This window comes from Salvia hispanica, chromosome 6 (genome assembly GCF_023119035.1).
Source record: "Salvia hispanica cultivar TCC Black 2014 chromosome 6, UniMelb_Shisp_WGS_1.0, whole genome shotgun sequence".
In the NCBI taxonomy this organism is placed as follows: Eukaryota; Viridiplantae; Streptophyta; class Magnoliopsida; order Lamiales; family Lamiaceae; genus Salvia; species Salvia hispanica.
Genome location: NC_062970.1, coordinates 42273702 through 42294967, shown reverse-complemented (window position 1 = coordinate 42294967; position 21266 = coordinate 42273702). Strand labels below are relative to the sequence as shown.

Genomic DNA, 21266 nt, shown 5'->3' with positions numbered 1-21266 from the left:
GTTTAATTGGGATAAGGTTTGGATATTATTGATGGACTTTTGAGCATGTGGTTGATTTGAGATAAGTAGGAGTTATTGTAGACCTTATATTGTCTATCTTATACTGCTGTGATTGATATTTTTTGTATGTTCTTATAAATTATATATACGTGTGGGTCCTATATTTTTAAAACAGGCTAGGAGGTCCGGCTTATTATCATGATATTTTATTTGAGTTCCACGAACCAAGCATTATGTATTGTATCTCGATCATTGCAAATTAAACTATTTCCTCCATTCCTGAATAAGAGTTATTAATTTTCATTTTGGTCTATCTCCAATTAAGAGTAACACTTCATTTTTACCATAAATGGTAAGTAGGTCCCACATTCCACTAACGCATTTCACTCACATTTTATTATAAAATCAATAAAAAAAATAGATCTCATATTCTACTAACTTTTTCAATCAACTTTTCTTTACATTTCTTAAAACTCGTGTTCGGTCAAAGTGCTACTCATAATGGGAAACTGAGGGAGTATTTAGTAATGATCATAAATTATTGTTTATCAACACATGTAAAATAGTACTTCGTCCATCTATGATTACAAGTTTTTCTTTCTTTTTGCTAGTCCATAAGTTTTAAGAATTCTACTCCTATATAAAAAGTCATAGTTTAAAAATTTGTGAAATACTACTAAAAGTAAAATGAGATTTTTATTCACACACAATATATATATATATATATATAGCAAATCCACATTTCAAAATATGAGATTAATGCATGCTTGCCACTTCAATTTAGATATTGTTTAAACATTCAATTCCTCAATAATAATAATTAAGAGGCCAATTGCGCTAGCTCCCTTGGCCCTAACGTGACTTCGCCACCAGGCATGTCACACCGAGGCATATCCGGTGGTGGCGGTAGCATCTTCTCCTCGGGGCGATCCCCGTCCTTAACGATGAACACCATCCTCATTCCCCAAGTCTGATGACGGTCGTAATGGCAGTGCATGTACCACACTCCTACAAAATGAAACACTTTAATTACACCCCAAAACTGCAAAATAAATTATTTTTAAGAAAAATATTAGATGGAAAATGTTACCTGGGTTGTTAGCCTTAAATCTCACAACGGTCCATCCGAATCTCGGAACGTTCACCGTATCCATATACGGGGGGTCGACAAGGTTCAAGTTGGGGCGGTCCCGGGCCTCGTTGAAGTTCCCCAATCCACTGCCGAGAAGGTAGACGCTGTAGCCATGTAAATGCATGGGATGGTCCATTCCCTTGCCGAGGATGGTGCCTTGAAGCACGATTTCAACCTCGGCGTTGTAATCCAACATATACACCGCAGTCGCGAAACGCGGATGCGACTCACTCTGCTGCAGCGTCACGTATGTGAAGTTGAAGATTCTCTCCGGACGATCGGGGAAATTGGTTGTGAAAACGCCTCGAATCCCTCTGTAGTAAGCTTCTAGAATGCTCGTGTCGGGCACCATCATCGAGATGTTGTTTATGCTTGCCAGGAACCTGTCGCTGAACAAGCAGGAATCCGCGTTACACGGCCACAGGTTGATGGAGAGGGTGAAGAAGAGCTTCTCTGTGATGTTCATGGGGACGGAGATGGGGTGCTTGTCGTCGGCGAGGCTTCTGAGCTTCGTCTCGAAGTGCATTGACGTGGACGGCCACCCTTCCTGGTAGGAGGGGAACAGCGGGGACGGCGATGGGATGTAGTTTCCGGTGTACTCGAGGATTGCGGTGGACGGGGTGTAGTTGGAGCTCCGGGTGTATATTTTGTAAGCCATGTAGTAATGGGAGGGCTCCTGGTTGGTTTCGAGGAGGAAGTCGATGGTCTGGCCGGGGGAGATGACGATGTGGTTGGTGTTCAGCGGCTTTGTGTAGGCGCCGTCCATGCCCACCACCGTCATGTTGTGGCCGGCGATCTTGAAGAATACCATGAAGTGCATCAATCCACTTACCATCCTGATCAAGTAGGTCTTTCTTGGCTCGACTTTCAATCTGAATGTATCTGCGGGTCAAAAGTCAAACATATTATATTACTACTATATTAGGAAAGAGAGTTCATTTAGTCTCTAAACTTGTCTTACGTAACAACTAATGTATAAATTATAATCCACCTTGTTTTGAGCATGGATACAGATCTCCGGGTTGACCATTCATGAGGAAAGCATCAACGGGTGCGGGATCCCGCCCCTCGGCAATAAAATTCGCATAAACTTGTTCTATTTCAGCATTCCACCATAGTCCTGCACGTGAGAATTCATCTCAATTAAAAGACTAGTTTATTAAAAGAGAGAGTCGATATGATATATAAACCCTAACCGTACATTTACTATTCATACATTACAAAACAAAAGTTTTCTTGCACTTTTTCTTGCACCAGAGTCCGTAACATTGACACATACCTAGTAATATAGGAATTTCGGCATGAGGCTTAGGGAAAGGATAACTCTCCGGCGTGGGAGGCAGGACGATGATCGCGCCATATACAGTAGCTCGAGACCAGTCACTGTGAGCGTGCCAAAACAATGTGCCTTCTTCGTCCGAGAGGATCATTCTCTGTCGAAACTTGTTGCCGGGAGTAATGGGACACATTGTCACGAGGTTGGTGCCATCCGCCCACGGGTATCTCGGCATTCTTACTCCATGCCTAAATTACAAACCATAAATTAATTCATTAATTAGGATTTTTTTTATCATAAATAGTAGCAATTCTATGCATGTTTAAATTTACATACCAATGGATGGTTATATTTTGTTCGGAGAGATTTATAATATCGACTGTGACCAATTCTCCCCTTCTAGCATAGATCGTTGGTCCCGGGAACTGCCCGTTTACCGTTAGCATGCTTTTGTTGGTGCATAGCCTTGTGTGAAATGTTCTTCTCACCTGCAATACACATTATATTAGCTTTTCTAAAATGTAAAAACATACTACAAGAAAAATAAAACCAATTACTTATTAGAGATGTTGAACATACTTCAAACCTATGAACCAACGCTTGGACAGGTGTTATGCCTCCCAATAAAATAATAGCAGAGAAGCACAAAAATAAACAATTCGTAGGAGAAACCATTTCTCCTATTTGTTTTTTATCGGTATGTGTTGTGGAGATTGCGAAAATGTGTGCAGCATTTATAAGTTCCTAGTTTAAACTCTCATTAGTACTCCTACGTGGTAGAGAACGTGGGCCCGCCTAAATATTCATGGCTCACCCTCAAAAAGACAATCAACAAAATTTATAAGTAACTGAAAATTTGAATTTTATTTGTGACCCCTGGGCATTGACATCGGGCGCCATATTACTGTTTGTTAAATTAAATATTTTTATTTTTATTTTGTTTAATTGATACTCCATTGCAAAAAGTAGTGTGTGAACAGATTCCACGGACTGAAAAGAAAACTCAATTTTTATGATTGACATAGTATATGATACTGTATTAAAAACACCAATTAGCTTATATTATTAAAGTAATTGACCTTATTAAAAATACTCCATAATTTATCAGCTTTATTATAAAAGCAATTGACCTAAATCCATGTTCAACGCCAGATGTGAGCCTCATAACCCTGAATCTTTTAAAAAACCAAAGAGTATTTTCGAGCATGTGATAATAAAAAAAGCCATGTAACATATTTCTGAGCATGGATGTGCTCTAAATATCTCGCAATCAAAGAGAAGGATGTACGTTCTCGGATTATGCCATTTTTCCGAGCACCTATAGCCATTTTGCCGAGCACATAGGTGCTCGGAATAATTCACAGTGTCCGATAAAAATATATGTGCTCAGAAAAACTTAGAATGTCCGATAAAGACATATACACTCACAAATACTACCTCCGTCCCCCAAATATTGACACACTTTGACCCGACATGGGTTTTAAAAAATGTAATGGAAAGTGAGTTGAAAAAGTTGGTGGGATGTGGGTCCTACTTTTAAAGTACTCCCTCCGTCCCGGCTAAGATGACACATTGCTTAGCCGGCACGAGATTTTAGGAGTTATTGGTTAAAGTGTTTAATTGGAGAGAGAAAAGGTGGATGTAAGTATTAAAGTAAAGAGATAAAGAAAGATGGATATTTTAATAGAAGTGAGAAAAAGTGGTTGAGTGTATTAATTGGAGAGAGAAAGTTACTAAAAAGAAAATGTGTCATCTTAGTTGGGACAAACTAAAAAGGAAAACGTGTCATCTTAAGCGGGACGGGGAGAGTATTAGTTTTATAATAAAATGCGAGTAGGAATGAGTTAGTGGAATATGAGGTTCACTACAAAAAATGGTAAAAAGTGAAGTGTGTCAAACTTTCAGGGACGAGATAGTACTCTTAATTTTCAATAAAAACATATGTGCTCAGGCAAAGGTCTCACAATTTCTCCATAATACGTTGCTAGAACTTTGGTCGTGGTTGAAAAATGCATGCTAAATACACGATCTTTCCATTGTTTCAGACTATTCTTTTCGTGCTCAGAAAATGCTCTGCATTTTGGTTTTTTACTCAAAAAGTTCTTGGAAAATATTGAAACTATTTGTACTCTGTAAGTCCGTTCCATGTGTAGTGTTTAACACTACATTATCTGCATTATTCTTTCCACTTTAATTATTATATTATTTTTTATAAAATTAGTGGGCGTCTCGCTTATAATTTGACCGGAGGGAATAGTGGAGTACTATAATTTTTTTGTATGAAATTGATTCATAATTATGTACTCCCTTCGTTTATCTGTAGTAGATGCATTTCTTTTCGGCACAGGATTTTAAAAAAATTGGTTTAAATGAGTTAAGTATAAAGATAATAAAGTAGAAAGGAAAAAGATGGAGAGATAAAGAGAGAATAAAGTAATATAGAGTAAAACACTTTTCGCTAAAAAAAAGGAAATGACTCAGTTACAGTGAGACAACCCACAAAAGAATACGACTCAGCTACATAGGATTGAGTCTACAAAGGGACGGTGTGAGTACTAATTTAAATTTAGCATTTGGATTATATATTGGTTATTTTTATCATATTAATTCTCTAAAAAAAGTAGATTTGATTTAGACGTGACTCTGCCTGAAGATACAAGTGGTAAAAGCTTCATGAATCACAGTAGAATATGTTGTTGTCGTCTTTCCCGCAACCGGTAGGAGTAACTATTCCAAAAGGATATAAACGTGATTCTATATAAATTGACGTGTGACATATGCGAACGATATCAATTGCCAGATAAAAATCTGACATTTAATTGATGGAGTAGTAAAATTAGAATGCACGAGCAAAGACAGAGAAAAAAACAGGTTTCCACCTACTACTCAAAACCAGGTTTCCACCTACTCACTTACTCACTTACTCACCTACTACACAAAACCCTAACTTGGTTAATTACATGATTCATGCTGCATATATATGTGACCGTTAAACAAATAGTACTCCCTCGTTTTATTCAAAATGTCCACATTCTCGAGTACTCGAGATTTTAGGAAGAGTTGTTAGAGTGTCTACAAAAGGTGGAACAGCCATGCCACAGCTAAAAAAAAAACTTGTCCGCCTAGTCATCAACAGCCACAAAAACTTGTCGAGCCACACCACCGCCACAAATCACATTATTTTATCAATTGTTGGTATATTTTAATTGGACTAAAATAAAATTAATTGGATAAAATAATTAGAAATGTGGGAATACTACATTTTCTTTTTTTAAAAATTTCTTTCATATTAAAATATAAAATTAAAGCTTTTGTAATTATCTCTAAATTCATGATGTGTTTATTGGATGTTTATTGTAAATCTGAAAATAAATGGAGAATAAGAAAGATGAATAAGAAATTAAATAAATAATACTAGTACTAGAAAATAGAAGAAAATGGGAAAAGAGAGAGAAGTGATGAGAGAGAAATATTAAGTATAAGGACTATAATATCTCTCAAAATTAAAATAGTGAAAAACAACAGAAAAGTCTGAAAATAGGAGTACAAAAATACCACAAATGTAATTATGTTAAGGTGCATAATTACAAATACAAATGGTGTAGTACTATATTTTTGCCTTTTCTTTTTCTTCTCTCTTTTTGGGTAGTTGTATCTTCCTCTTTCGAAAAACAAAAATCGGTATGTGTGGTTGAAATTGGATAAAATTGATTGATAATTACAGAATCCACTTTTTGGGTAGTTGTATCTCCCTAATTCGGTATGTATGGTTGTAATTTCGATTTGTTGACATCGATGTAAAGAACTTGACTCCACTATTTATTTCTTACGCAAAAGTCACTGATCGAATGGACTTCTTTTTACAGATTTGTGTACTTTTAAATTTTTTAACAAAACAGTACTTCCTCCGTTCCATTGAAGATAACTTATTTTTCTTTTTAGTTTATTCCAACTAAAATGACTCATTACTTAAAATGGAAACAGATTTATCTCTACTTTATTCTCTCTCTTACTTTACTCTCTCTCCTCAACACACAAACTAAAGTTGCATAAAATCCCGTGCCGCCCAAGAAAGAGATCATCTTCCTTGGGATGGAGGAAGTACTAACTTTTTGTTATAACTTCCTTTAAGAAAAAACTTTTTATTAAAACCAGCATTTATCGAGCATAATCTACAAGCACGCGATGCGCTTGCCGTTTATCGAGCACTCTGTTCTCCCAAACCTATTTTACTTAAGTATTTTATTCACTTAATTCATTTTATTCAATTTTCTCTAATTTCATGCCCCTAAGAAAAATCTCTACGGAGGAGCATAGCATGAAAAAACAACTCAAAAGAGGAAAAGCAAAAGGAATGATGATAATTCTAGTGTTAAAATCACAATGATTAGAAAGTTACATGGTACAGTACTACTTGATAATAATTTGGAATAGAATAAAATGGATTAAAAATTAAAGTGGTTGTCAATCTTGCATTATAAAAATATATTGATAATTTTGACGTGGACATCTTAATGCTATACATTGAGGAAGTAATATTTGCAACAATTTATAAACAAATAGTTCCAAGTTATTTTTATAATATGGATACTTAGTAGAAGTCAATTATTACGCACAACATAAGACATAACTATTTAAATCATAATTAGTCCTTTATTTTCTGATCCAACCCCACGATTATCAATATCTAGATCCGTCATTGCTCACTCACGCCTTCGACCAACCACTGCCCCGTGCCATCGGCCCCATATCACCTTTGTTCACTATCACGTTACCTTGCGTCTCGCTCTCTTTGGCAACTAGTCATTTTGTTTTCCGAATCATCGGCGTGGCTCTCGCGCCTCCCTTTCCGCCTTATCCAAAACCGTCCTACCACCACTAAACAGGCGCCTCCTGCAACCTGTTCTTGTTGGGCAGAATCAGAATGAGCTCTAATTTTATTGTTATTATTATTGTTAATATCAACAATGTGCCTCAGACATCTCTTTCGAAAATCTTTGTTTCTATATTTGGTTATGATGCATAGTAAATTTGGACGGTCTTCATATCATAAACGTCTTTGCTTACAATATGTTTTTATGTCTATGCTTTCGGTTACAATATGTTTATGCATAGTGCCTTGTCCTTTAATTATTTCCCAATCATCTATGACTATGGATTTGTGGGGTTCTTGTTTTTTTTTAATAGTGACTAGGGCGTTTTAATTATTTCCCAATCACTGGCGGACACACATTATGGTGGGGGAGGGCTTAAGCCCTTCCCCAATTTTTTTTTTAACTTTTTTAGTTATAAAATCTTATAATTTTATTAATAATTTGTGTGAATTAATGTGTAAAAGCCCCTACCAAAATAGAAAAGTATAAAAAAATTATTATCCCATACAAAATTTGAATATATAGCCCCTACTCTAACAAATTTCTGCGTCCGCCACTGTTCCCAATCATCTATGACTACGGATTTGTGGGGTTCTTGTTCTTTTTAATAGTAACTTGTGAAACATCCGTGGGCAAAATACATTCTTAGGTCATTATATATTAGTCAAAATGTTCATTAGGTTCTTGTACAATTTTTTCGTTTTAATTGGTCCTTATACCTTTCTCATAAATTGTATCACATCCTCGTACAATTTTTCGTTTTAGTAGGTCCTTATACTTTTATCATAACTTTCATTAGGTCCTTGTACAATCTTTTATTTTAGGAACTTTTTTACATTTATCTTGGATAATAATCTAAATTTAATTAAACTTAATGAACTTTTTAATATTCCATTATTTAACTTAGCATAGTCTATAAAGATAATATCATCTTGTTATCCAATAATCGCAATAAGTTGCAGTGAATAATAAAAAGATTAACCGTGATGATTGAAGATTAAAATCGAATTTTTTTTTAGAATAACTATCTGAATTTTCAATTGATTATTTATATTTATATTGAAAGATACGTTTCCCTGAATATTTATAATCATAAGATAAGTTAAATAATAAATTAAAAGGTTTATTAAATTTAATTAAATATAAATTATTACCTAAGATAAAAGTAAAAGAATATCTTAAAATAAAAAAATGTATAAAGACCTAATAAAAGTTATAATCAAAGTATAAGGACCTACTAAAACGAAAAAATTGTACGAGGATGTGATGAAATTTATGAGAAAGGTATAAGGACCTATTAAAACGAAAAAAATTGTATAAGGATCTAATGAACATTTAAATTAAAGTATAAGGACCTAAGAATGTGTTTACCAACATCCGTGCTATACATGAAACTTTAATTTATTATTATATATATTTAGATTTTGAAAAATTAAACATCTACTTTGCATTTTTCTAATATTCATTTACTAAATAAATGTTCTTTCATTTAGTTAATGTAATATTGTATAAAAAAGTTGTCGTGGTGGTATTTAAATATAAAATTACACGGAATGTGTTAAAATGACAACTCCTCTTAAAATCACACCATACCACCATTCCTAGCCAATCATTTGTACACATGGACGAATAATCAGCTGCCATGTGGCAATCATAAAAAATTCTCAATGGTAAATTTACGCGGACTGCAACATCCAATACTCTAGGTTGCAATATCCAATAACTCTAAGCGCTATAGAATTGTTTCGCAGAGAGATTACAAAATGCATTAGTGTAACAACAGAATGACTTAGGTGCACATAGCACAGAGGGCGCGAACAACGTATAAAGTATTGTTTTAGAGCTTAGGCGCACAGTGTTAGAAGGCTTTGCGTGTGTTTTAATAAGTGAGCATATCACTACTCGGAGGCCTCGTGTGCCGCACATTCGTGCACCCGAGCCAATCAGCTCAACTCGTGCAGCACACAGCTTAGCCATGGAACTGAGTTTCATGGACTGCTGAATTTGAGAACTACAACTATTCTGACTGTTTGCGACCAACTCTATCAGAAATCACGGAAACTCATTTTCGGATCTTGCTGTTTCCTGTTGCCCCTTCCTCTCCGTCCTCTTCCCCGGCCTCTTCCCCTGCCTCTGAAAAACGACCTCCCGTGCTTCATCTCTACGAGTGAATGCAACAGTTCATCGCACAGAATGCACCCAACATGCAGTGTGCCTCCATCCTTCAAAGGGGTGGTCTTCTTGTTGAAATCCACCTCTAAGATGGTGGAGTCACAATTAGGGCAATGATCCTTGGTTGTCGAGATCTTATGAGCGCCTTCAGGAAGGGAAACGAGACAGTTGCACATATTGCAGTAGAGCCTCCATTTGGGAGCACTGACTGGATCGAGCACTAGTGTACCATCGCACTCGGGACAAGCACAAACACCTTGGGATATCATAGAGTGCGGGCATGTAGGATGTGGGCATTGGAAACATGGCATGCCGGCTCCTTTGCCCAATGTCACAGCACCAGCAGTCTTAGCCGCACCATATAAATTACCGATCCCTTCAAATGGAGGGCTGTTGTAACAGTACGGGCAGAACGGAAAGGATTTTCCCTCTGGACCAGGCAATGAGAAGATCAAAAGCTCAAAGTTATCCAAAGGGCAGGTGAGTTCCTTGTACAGCTGAAACGAAACAAACGTATCAAGTCTATAAACATCTCATGAGAAAAACATGCCACTACAGATCAAATGAACAAACATGAATAAAATTTCAGATATGCCAAGTTTTACTAAAATCATCCAATTCATGACCTTGCACTTCATCGTATGCACTGAATTTATGTTTACCTTGACTGTACCCTTCTGAGGGGTGTAATAAATTTCTTCACACGTCCCACAATATAAACGTGATGGCTGGGAAGAAATGAGCTTCATGTACCGCAAACATTTGCCACATTTGCTAAGCACGCGTCCAGTGTCTGAGAGTGGAGAAAATTCAGCTTCAAATAATGCATCCATGTCTTCAATCTACATGCGCAGGAAGAAGGTTTTCCAAACAAATTTACACTCGTCAAAATTTATTTAAAAAATAATTATTTTTATGTGAGAATGCATGTCTCTGCTGGTATCTGAAAAAGTACAAACAAAAATGCTTCCCACTTAAAGGAAAAAATTACCTGCTTGACAAAGTAGGTAAACTTCCTTCGGAACTGCTCTATCACATGCTGCACGACTAAAGAATGGTCTGCTTGACCTTTAGCAACAAGGCCAATTTGATGCTCAATAAAACTCCGGATATCAGGCAAACAGAGATCTGGGTCTATGCACTGGTAGCCTCTTATTAAGCTGATACCCAAAACAGTAGGAACCAATCTCCTTCCAGCTTGTACCTGCCCATCAAATAAAGACTTACAATAAGTCTTGCTTATCATTTCAGCATATAGCATAAGGTACCCCGTCCCCTTGTTGACAGGTTCTCGGTTTTTTTTGCTTTTTTCTTCTTTTTTTTGTGCTTTTCGTTTATATTTTTGGTTTTATACCAGAAGGGTCCGTGGTGTCTTTCAACAAGAAGAGTATTCATGCGCTCCAATTTCATAGAAAGAGTGATTTAAGATTGCGAACCTGTACATAATTCCGTTCACATATGTTGTTAATGTGTACAGGAATGGATGCATCTGTTCCTATTCCATTCTTTTCCATCAAAGAGATAACTTCACTTTCAGTAAGGTAATCTGGAGGCTGTGTACTCCCCTGAAAATCATAAAGTTAAAGATAGCCAGCCAGGACAGCAATAAATTTTACTCGTTAGCAAGACATTAATAGAAAACACATACTATATGACATCTGCTGTTTCAATACCAAAAGAAAGAAAATTGAGTAGCTCTTAAATGCTAATGGTCAATACCTCTTCTACTTCAATTCGAGCTATGTCAATTTTTTTCCCTTCAGTAAACTGGGGTATGTTTTTCTCACTAACTGCCAGCCATGGCATAATGGATGTGAATCCTTTGGCTGTTACATGCTGCCCAACACAATGGAATGATTCTCCACCAGATTCAAATTCAACCGTTCTCTTGATATACTTGCATTCAGGAGAAAGAGTTCCCAGAAAATGTTGACAAATATACTGATAGAGTTTCCATGAATCATGCCCTAGCATATCCTCTGTAGCTGAGCACATTGGAGTTATTGGAGGATGATCGCCTACATCAGTTCCAGATCGCGGCTTGTGATAGCCATCAGACAGAAGCAACTGCACATAATTACCAAATTCTGGATTCCTGGCTAGTGCTCCAAGAGTACCTTTGTAATCAAAGGAAGATGGGTACGCAGTGCTCTCTGTTCGGGGATAGCTGCAGTAGCACAAAGAAGAAACAACGCATCCAACAAAGAAAATTCTTCAATTAGAATAAAAAATAGACTATTATGAAGGCGATACAATGTGTGAACCACATTCTAATTGTCATCAAATTGTTGTGCTCAACACTCTTTTAACAAAGCTATATCCAGTATCCTTTACATTCACTGCTGCAATTATGCAACAGAAGAAATACTAGAATCGATGCAGGAGATACTAGTGCTTACTGCTTACAGTTAACTACTCCCTTTGTCCCGGCTAAGATGACACATTTCTTAGTCGGCACGAGATTTTAGAAGTTGTTAGTTAATGTGTTAATTGAGAAAAAAGTGATTGGGTGGATTAATTGGAGAGAAAAAATTTCAAAAAATTTCCAAAAATTTCAAACATGACCCCTGGTCCCAATTAATCACTGGTGATAGTTATTTTTAACTCTTTTTGTACGTCTGAAAATCGTGATATACATTGAAGGCATTGTCAAAGACATTAGCATAAAGTTGTTATATATCATATCATTTGTCTTCTTGGCCTGAATATATTAAAATTAAATGGCCTGTCGGCCAGGAGCTCCTAGGGCCATTTCCATGCCTACCTGCCTAGCCCTAGACTGATTATTACGATTATGCTGCAGAGCAAAGCAAAGATACTTTATAACACGGAAATTCTCCATATGATGAATCTTATGATTGATTCCCTAATATATTGAATTGACCAAACAAAATGCATAAATAATGTTGATTTATTTATAACAGATTACTGTTGATGTCCCGGTGCATGAAAAAGTCATAAAAAAGTAAAAAATGGAAAACAAACACTTGCTATGAATCTGAATCACATAGGTTTCATATACACGTGTTTTGAGATTCTAGAAAGAGATGCTGCTGCCAAACACATACATGTATATATATGTAGTATATAAGAGAAATAGTGACAATATCAAACCTGATGTAACCTTGGGTATATAAACGCTCAGCCAATTGCATAGCCAGCTGCGGACCCAGGCCCATAGCACTTGAAGCTATCTAAATCAGTCAAGACACAATTACAATCTATAGTAAGATTTCATACTGGACTATTTGAGAATCAAAACCAAATTAGAGATTCAACTTCAAACATTATTGAGGCTATTTTATTCTTAATTTTATTTTTCTCTTTTTAACATTTTTTCCCTTCTCTTCAAGACATAGACTGTGAAATTGTGGGTTCATCAATCAGTTGGTCTCAGATTGGGGTTAAAAACGAAGTAGATCAGAAAATAGAAATAGAAAATAAATCACTTTGAATAGGAGGGACAAATTATGAAATCTAGAGGAAATTTATTGCATACGAAAAAAAAGATGCCATGAACCAACCTTCAGAAGTTTTACTGTGTTGAGACCAGAAGGGCGACTTTTTGACTCCTGTTTTTCTGATATACGAACAACTTTCAGCATTCCATCCTCTTTTACTATGTTTTGGAACATATGAGTTGTCTGTTATCAAATAAATTAACATGGCTTTTAAGATATGAGTATCACATATAGAACATCACAGAGAATTCAAGAAAACCTTACATCCGAATCAAATAGTCTATGGCGCTCCCATTGTAATTTGAGTTCATACCCTTGGTGTAATATATATGGATGCAATGCCCAAAACTTTTCTGGCTTAAAAGTGGAAATGTCTAGGTGTCGTTGCACACAAAAGCCTAGAGTTGGAGTTTGACACGGCCCATAACTGAATGTGGAATTTGAGTTAGTTAGTAACACACAATTAGAATTTTACACGGTAACTAAGTACACATGCACCCAAAGTAACAGAATTACAGAAATAATTTGGGTTAGTCACACAAATATTTAGAATTACACAAATATCCAGCTGCCGTTGCAAGCAAAAATTATTATACGGAGAGATACTAACGAAATAACTCGTGAATCAAGGTTTCCATATTTCCCATTGAAATAGCTCGTTTGAAACCGTGTGAAGGCAACTCCAACTTTGAGATCTATCTCTTGCCGTGCATCCACAGCCAGTGCCTCATTTTTGTTAGGTTCAACAAGGTTACTCATGGCATTCAAAATATCCTTCTCGGTTACAGATGAAAATCGAGCACGATAAATCTTTTTTCCATCCTTTGACTGGAAACCAGTGGACTCAATTACTGAAAAAATAAAAAAGAAATATTTTAATTAAGAATGGACTTTGTTCCCCAAAAAGTATCAGCCTAGAACCAACCAGAAATATAGGTATTTTTTCTGAGGAAATTAACTTCTCATTCTTGTGTCATAAACTAAAGAGATCTACTTCTACATAAAAGGGTAATGTGAAGAAGATAATCAACTAATTGATGCCATATAACATCCATCCACTTTCTTAAACTATTATGCCTCATCTTTTACATATAGCTCCTTTTATGTACATCACTCCCATGTTCTACATACAGCAAGCAAAGTATAACAACAAACTCTGATCTTTACTTTTAAATACATTCATATTATCATTCAACCAACCAAAGCTTCTCCCCCCAAACTAAGTAGGTTTTCTATAGTTCTCCGCATCTTCCAGTACATTGTACTCTTGCCATTTTTATACGAATAACACTTCTAAATAAATCATACTCCCTCCATCCGCCCATTAACGACGCATTTTGAATCGGTGCAGGTTTTAGGATATTGTTTCACTTTATAAAGAAAAGTGAAAAAGTTAGTGGAATGTGGGTCCCATTTTTACATATTAATTTCATAGTAGAATGTGAGTGGAATGAGTTAGTGGAGTATGGGGCCCACTTGCTAAAAGTGAAAAAAAAGGTAAATGTGTCTTTAAATGGCGGACACCCCAAAATGGCAAAATGTGTCAGGTTTTAGCGGACGGGGGGAGTACCTCCTCCTGGACTGAATGTCTGAAGATACATTGGCATGCCCAGTGCCACAACATACAGGTATTAACTCGTGATTAGACAAGTGCGGGGTAATTCGAGGTGATTAAACACATCCATAAAGCATAGTTTTGTTACATTTTCAGTGTGTTGAAAGACTGAAAGAGAGCAATACAATAAATAAAGTTACCTTCAAAGCATATATTTTCTCCCTCACGGTCACAATCAAGCCACAGTACCAAGTGCCCACAACCACGAGCTTCTTGGTTCAAATGCCTAACAATATGAGCCTTTCCAAGCATGAAAGGAATTATAATCATAAATAATGAAAATAAAATCAGAGACCACCCTGATAGCACCCAAAAGACAAAGACCAAAGAAGCACCTAAAAATTTATGTTATCACATGGATGATAAAAAAACATGGGGATGGAAAGCAATAGAGGTTATAACCACTTATGTTTGGTCAAGAATAGCCATATTTTTTCACCAACTTTCCTTTACATTTCTTAATTCCCGTGCCGAACTCAACCGGGACTCCTAAAGTGGGACGGAGGGAGTATATGTTACTATCGAGTATTGAGCAATTATTTGTTTCTAGGTTACAAAATGAATGCAGTGCATGGTTTCTCCATCAACATCATGAGAAAATTTATTAGGCAAGCAATCTTACTAAATAGCAAGGAATTCTCCTAAAGGACATACTCGCAAGTCAAGGATATGGAAACCTGAAAACATGACCAATCACTGATGTTACTCTATAAAGCACGGGAAATCCCAGAAACTTCCCCTCAAACTCATGCACCTCAGTGCTACCCCTTCTTGTTGACATCTGCAATTAGAAAAGCCTAACTATGTCATGCAATTTTATCAAAAGTAAAGCACATACTTTAATCGATACAGAGTCGGGCAGAATAGGGAATTGTTTTTCAAAAAAAACAAAAACAGAGAGAAAAGAAACCGGAACTAAACTAAAGCATAGCATATCTGCCAATAAGATGAGCGCATATTCACTAAACAAACACAACATTCTGCCTTTAGATGCAAAGTTTAGTCTATCTATGATAAGCTGTACTAGTCCTCAAACCAATAGAAATTCCTTTTAAACTTTCCAAGCAAAGAGACATTAATTTCAAGTATGTTCCTCTTTATGACCGTAATACCAAACTCCACCATAACCAAACACTATAAGAGCAACTTCACTTTATAATGATTTCACATCCCAAAAATGCAACTATAGGGTTGACTCACTAATAAACACCGCTACCTGCTCCATGAATAGGTAAAAACCAGTTCTATTGAATATGGAAAAATGTAAAAGCATCCTGTAGCTAAAGTCCAATCTTTAACATTTAGCTAGCTTATGCCAAAAGAGAAAAATGATGAAACTTCGTTATCTAAATTCATCATTTCCTCATTTCTTTCCTACTCGAAGAGCAAGCTAAAATATTACTAGCTACTTTTGACTAATTCATGTTCACATAAACAACAAGCATCACAATAAATGCGAAATTATTGAAAAGAAACGGAAATGGCTTACTCGACCGCCGGAAAGAACTGTAGCAATCGAAAGAGCAATGCTCGGCTTCTCGGCTACCTGAATCCATTGAGAATATCGTTAGCACGGCAACAAAAAAAGAATTACTACAAATTAAAAAGTTAGAAAAAGTAGGATTTGAGAAATCATATGCATAAACTTCACAGACGTCTGCTAATTTCTTACCATTAGAACTTTGGGAGCCATTATTGGTTTCTGGCGGTGATTTTGCAGACTTTGCTGCTTGAATTTGTGAGGAGCTTCTATAAGGGTTTGGGTTATTCAATTAACCAAAAATAGTAAGCTTACATGTTTTTAATTGGACGCCATGAGCTTCAGCAATTTTGATTAAAAAATGGAGATGAGTAGTACATTTTTTTATAATTTTATACTTATAAAAAATATAATTAAATATTGAATTTATTTGAAAAGTAAAATTTATAAATGATTTTAAGTTTTATTATTAATCTATTTCTTTTAGTATAAGTCTTATATATTGTTGATACGTAGTGTGATAAATTGTTAATTTTTTTAAGTTTCTAATTTTGCTTAACTCATCAATGCAGTGTATTAAAAATGCAACACGATGATAATAAAATGTCAAGATATAATTTTGTTGGCATTTCAATATATTGTGTTGACATTATGCATTGACATGTTAATATCACTGTGTTTATATTTTTAATAAGCATTGATGAGTTAGCACTATAACTCTTTAATAAGCATTGATGAGTTAGCACTATAACTCACCTCTCGTTGATACCGTGTATTCTCATTCTAATCTTACCAATGCTTAAATAATTAAATTGCTTAATACTCCATCCGTTCCGCTTTAGCAGTCTCATTGACTTTTCTGCACTCGTTTTGTAAAAATGATAATAAATAGTTAAAGTGAAGAAATAATAAAATAAAAAAGAGAATAATATAGAGAAGAGTCTTATCTACATTATTCCCTTTTTTACTTTATTATTTCTCCACTTTAATTATTTATTATCATTTTTACAAAACGAGTGCAGAAAAGTCAATAGGACTGCTAATGCGGGACGGAGGGAGTACTAATTAAATTGGTCTCGATCAATTGGTTTATTCGCTTATTGAACCAATTCTAAAAGCATTGGATAAAAATTGGTGAAAACCGCAAAAAAAAACGTTGCTTTTGATTGAAACTACCAATTGTCATGAAAAAATTGAACTTTTACCAAAGTCCGTGATATTAGTAGATTATTTTTTTATATCATGTCAAATACGTGTGAATTATATGTTTGCAATCTCAAGTTTCGACGACATATAGTAGTAATTTTTATTCAATGAAGGCAGTTGGTCTCGTCTTCTCAGCCATGAAAACCTCGTCAAACTAGCAAATTCGACAGACGAAAACAGATTACAGAACTGGAACCAGATTTTCAGACTATCAAACCTAGTTTTTCTTTGTGCAAATTGGAACACGGTGGTCTCAGGTATCGACTTTCCAAGATGACAACGGTGGAGTGTCGGAATGCATCCATGTATTCTCCATGAACACATGCCTCTCCCCCTTAACCATGTCAGCCAAAGCCGAGAGCGCAGTCATCTCTTCCGGGGTTAGTTTCACCGAGAGGGCTCCAATATTCTCATTGATGTTGTCGATCTTGGTGGTGCCCGGTATAGGGCACACATCATCTCCTTGGTGATGAACCCAAGCTAACGCCAGTTGAGACGGGGTGCAGCCTTTACTCGTAGCTATTTCACTGATCTTCTCATACACCACCTTGTTGGTTTCAAGATTTTCAGCACTGAACCTTGGAAAGAGCTACAAAATTCAACAAACTATAATCAGCAAATGCAAGTTAAAGAGAATGCGTTCATGCTTCAATATTTTAGTTGCAACTGCGTTAAATGTAGCTAATATTCATCTATCTGCTAGATAGATACGGATAAAGCTTAAGTTACTCTATACGCATAAAAGATTGAGAAGCTTTACAAGATATGAACCAACCTTACGGAAGTCGCCCTCCGGCAAGTTCTGTATCAACTTGGGACCAAGTGAAAAGAAGCCACGCCCAAGTGGACTGTATGGGACAATTCCAATGCCAAGTTCCCTGAAATAACAATACATGAAGAAATCTGATTTTAACCAGTTTCTCAAGACTTAAATCCTGAATTACTGACAAATTACCTCAACCTCGTACCTGCAAGTAGGAACTAATTCTTCTTCCAAATCTCTCGACCATAGTGACCATTCGTTCTGGATCGCAGTAATTGGGTGTACAGCGTGAGCCCTTCTGATTGTCGAAACAGAAGCCTCTGAGAGCCCAACATATTTTATCTTCCCTTCTTCAACCAGTTTCTTAAGCTCTCCCATCTTGGAAATGAAAACAAATCATTATAGGAAGAAGAACAGAGGAAATAACACAAATGTAGTCAGTTTTACTCATAATTTCAATTAAGATCATATAGGTTAACTATCAAACACAGCATCTTTTGAATTTTGAAATCACCAATATGAACCATAAGTGTACTGGAAAATTTTCAACTTCAAATAGTTCATGGATCATTAAGTATATAACTACATATACAGCCTTCACATTCCAACAGAGTTATTTAATCTTCGCAAGGGTACTGACCGTGACTTCAATGGGCACACGAGTGTCGATTCTATGAACATAATAGAGATCAATACAGTCAATATCAAGACGCTTCAAGCTCGCCTCACACGAAGCCCTCACATATTCTGGCTCACCATGTATATCCATTTTCCCATCCTTGTGTGTTATCCCAAACTTAGTAGCAATTTGCACTTTCCCCCTCAGCCCCCCTTTCAAAGCCTGCAACAGTTTCAACGCACTAGTTCAGGAAAATCATGGTACACTTTATTCAAATCTCAGTCTCCATGAGAATCTCCTCAAACCTCAACGAAATTAAGCTCAAATAATCATGAAGATTGTCACAATCACAAAACATAACTGCACAATTGCATCTTCACTTGAATTATCTCTTCTCAAAAGTGTTCTAACATTAATACTCGGCGAAAATCAGCAAACAACATCAATCAACTAATCAGCACAAATTACAAACAGATTAAACCTCGATGAGTGAATACAATCGATTGAATTCAGAAGTTAAGCAGAGAGAAATAATACCTTTCCAATAAGAATTTCGTTGGTGTGGGGACCGTAGGCGTCGGAGGTGTCGAGAAAAGTGACGCCGGAGTTGATGGCGTGGTGGATGAGTTGGATCATCTCGTCGTCGGGCTTCCGCTGGCCATAGCCGGATGACATGCCCATGCAGCCGAGGCCTTGTTTGGAGACCTCGAGCCCCTGCGACCCCAGCTTGATTCTCGGCACATTCACCCCCATTTCACTTAATTAGGGCTTCTGCAATTTGGGATTCAATGTGTTTTACTGGAAAGCAAATGAAGTGAGCTGATTTATATTACTCCCTCCGTCTCACTTTAGGAGTCCGGTTGAGTTCGGCACGGGAATTAAGAAATGTAAAGGAAAGTTGGTGAAAAAATATAGTGGAATGTGGGTCCTACCTTTTTATATTAGTTTTATAATAAAATGTGAGTGGAAAAAGGTTAGTGGAATGGCTTGATTTTTTGACGGCCGTCTCACCCGTCGACCCCGGTGGAAGACGCAGTTCTCTGGCGATGACCTTGTCATTGCACGATATGGGGATCGATCTCGGGGAAGATGATACTCCCGTTCCAGCGCGACGGGCCGCGCCGAAGAAGAAGACGAGGGGAAGGGGAAGGGCAAGGCGGTCGGCGAGTCATCGCAGCCACCCCCGGCCGGAGGAAGTGGACGGAGGATGAGTACGCCGGGGTGGCCAAGGGGTGGTTGGAGGTGTGCGACGATCCGCTGGTTGCGAACAACCGAGCGGGTCGTCAACATGTGGCGAAGATCGGTCTGCTGCCTATAAGAGGCACTTTGCCCGCAGGGAAGGACTTCGGCAACGAGGAGGTCGGAAGGGGTGGGAACGCACCAGGGCCGCAGTGGGCCGTTTGCGGAATTTGTACGCCAACGCCCTCCGTCGGCTCAAAAGTGGGACGGGACGGGACGACGCCCGGAGGATAGCCGCGCGAGTCAGTTCCCCTTGGAGGAAGTATAAGGAGTTCACCTTATGGGAGTGCTTCTTGTTGTTGAAGGACTCGGAGAAGTTCGGGCGGGTGCGCGGTTGGGTGGCCGAAGAAGCGACTTAACTATAGCGCGCGCTACAGCGCGCGGCAATGGCGGATCCCACGACCTCCCCGGATGCGGAGGAGTTTCCATCCCTCACTTCATTTCACTGGTCGCCCCCACCCGGTTAGACGAAGCGGGCGCAGCCAGGGCTGCGAGGCGGATCCCTATCGCCCCGCGAGGTCCAGGTCCTCCGCCCTCCCGGGCCCCCACTCGCGTACACTCTCCATTCGCGTAACCAAACGCGGGCTCAGATGTTACAGGTCTTCCGAGAGTGGAAGAACGCCGCGACCCCACGGAGAAGAGGATTCTTTTCGAGATGCTCGAGAGCATGCGTGCTGATTTAGAGATCGCGACGAGGAGGCTGGGGGTTCCGACGTGGGCTCGAGATACCACGGGTGGCGGCAATGCGGCGCGGCGACGGCCACGAGGAGGGCGACGGCGACGGCGATGGGGAGTAGAGAGTGGCGGGGCTCGGGTGTTGAAGCCCTTTTTTTTTAAAAAAAAATCATGTACTTTTTTTTAAAAATCTTTGTACTTTTTTTTTAATGGAATGGATTATTTTTCCCGTATATGTGTCGTAAATTTAATTCCGTATATCGCAATTTTAATTCCGTAAATGTAGTATATTTTGAATTGTTTTTATTGCGGCTGGCCTAAATCTGACGTGGCAGGTGGTTTTTTTAGTGTTGCTGACGTGGCAGAGGAAAGAATGGCTGGCCTATTAACCATTGCGGATGCTCTAAGAGGGAAAAGGAAAGATGATAACGTAAGCGATGACGCCATTGTTGGACCTCTCTTCACTCAACTCAAATTCAGAGCCATTAATTTTCGTTAAATAAATTTCTTTTTTCACTAATAAAAGTATTAGTATAACTATTAAGACAATAATTTTCAATGTTATGTTTTTATATTTTATTAATTTATTATGATGGTATAAGATTTTGCATCAAAATGCGATATAATTTTACAAATAAAAAAAAGCTAATGCAAGAAAGCATAAATAAGACCAGTTACACATTTCTTGAATATAGGAATTAGGAGCTATTTATTAGTGTGTTTAGGTATAGTGATTAAATTTGATTGAATGTAG

General features: G+C 37.4%; 3 protein-coding genes across 3 annotated transcripts; all 3 read right to left on the bottom strand.

Moving 5' to 3' along the window:
- Positions 1-677: 677 nt before the first annotated feature.
- On the bottom strand, positions 678-3119 carry LOC125192103 (laccase-14-like). The gene is made up of 6 exons (XM_048089558.1): positions 2988-3119; positions 2745-2896; positions 2412-2656; positions 2124-2252; positions 1091-2014; positions 678-1008 (listed from the first exon to the last, which is right to left on the bottom strand). The coding sequence occupies exons 1-6, from the start codon at positions 3081-3083 to the stop codon at positions 821-823; spliced, it is 1734 nt and encodes a 577-aa protein (XP_047945515.1). The 5' UTR covers positions 3084-3119; the 3' UTR covers positions 678-820.
- A 5817-nt stretch (positions 3120-8936) lies between these two features.
- On the bottom strand, positions 8937-16332 carry LOC125194476 (DNA topoisomerase 3-beta). Its single transcript, XM_048092714.1, has 13 exons — positions 16203-16332; positions 16020-16076; positions 15185-15311; positions 14671-14770; positions 13526-13766; positions 13180-13342; positions 12979-13098; positions 12569-12648; positions 11174-11621; positions 10891-11019; positions 10446-10658; positions 10117-10296; positions 8937-9951 (listed from the first exon to the last, which is right to left on the bottom strand). The coding sequence occupies exons 3-13, from the start codon at positions 15215-15217 to the stop codon at positions 9328-9330; spliced, it is 2331 nt and encodes a 776-aa protein (XP_047948671.1). The 5' UTR covers positions 15218-15311; positions 16020-16076; positions 16203-16332; the 3' UTR covers positions 8937-9327.
- Positions 16333-17291: 959 nt separating this feature from the next.
- Positions 17292-19396, bottom strand: LOC125194036 (auxin-induced protein PCNT115-like). The gene is made up of 5 exons (XM_048092036.1): positions 19136-19396; positions 18620-18820; positions 18185-18357; positions 17992-18094; positions 17292-17805 (listed from the first exon to the last, which is right to left on the bottom strand). Exons 1-5 carry the CDS (start codon positions 19349-19351, stop codon positions 17470-17472), a joined length of 1029 nt encoding a protein of 342 aa, XP_047947993.1. The 5' UTR covers positions 19352-19396; the 3' UTR covers positions 17292-17469.
- Between the last annotated feature and the right edge of the window lie 1870 nt (positions 19397-21266).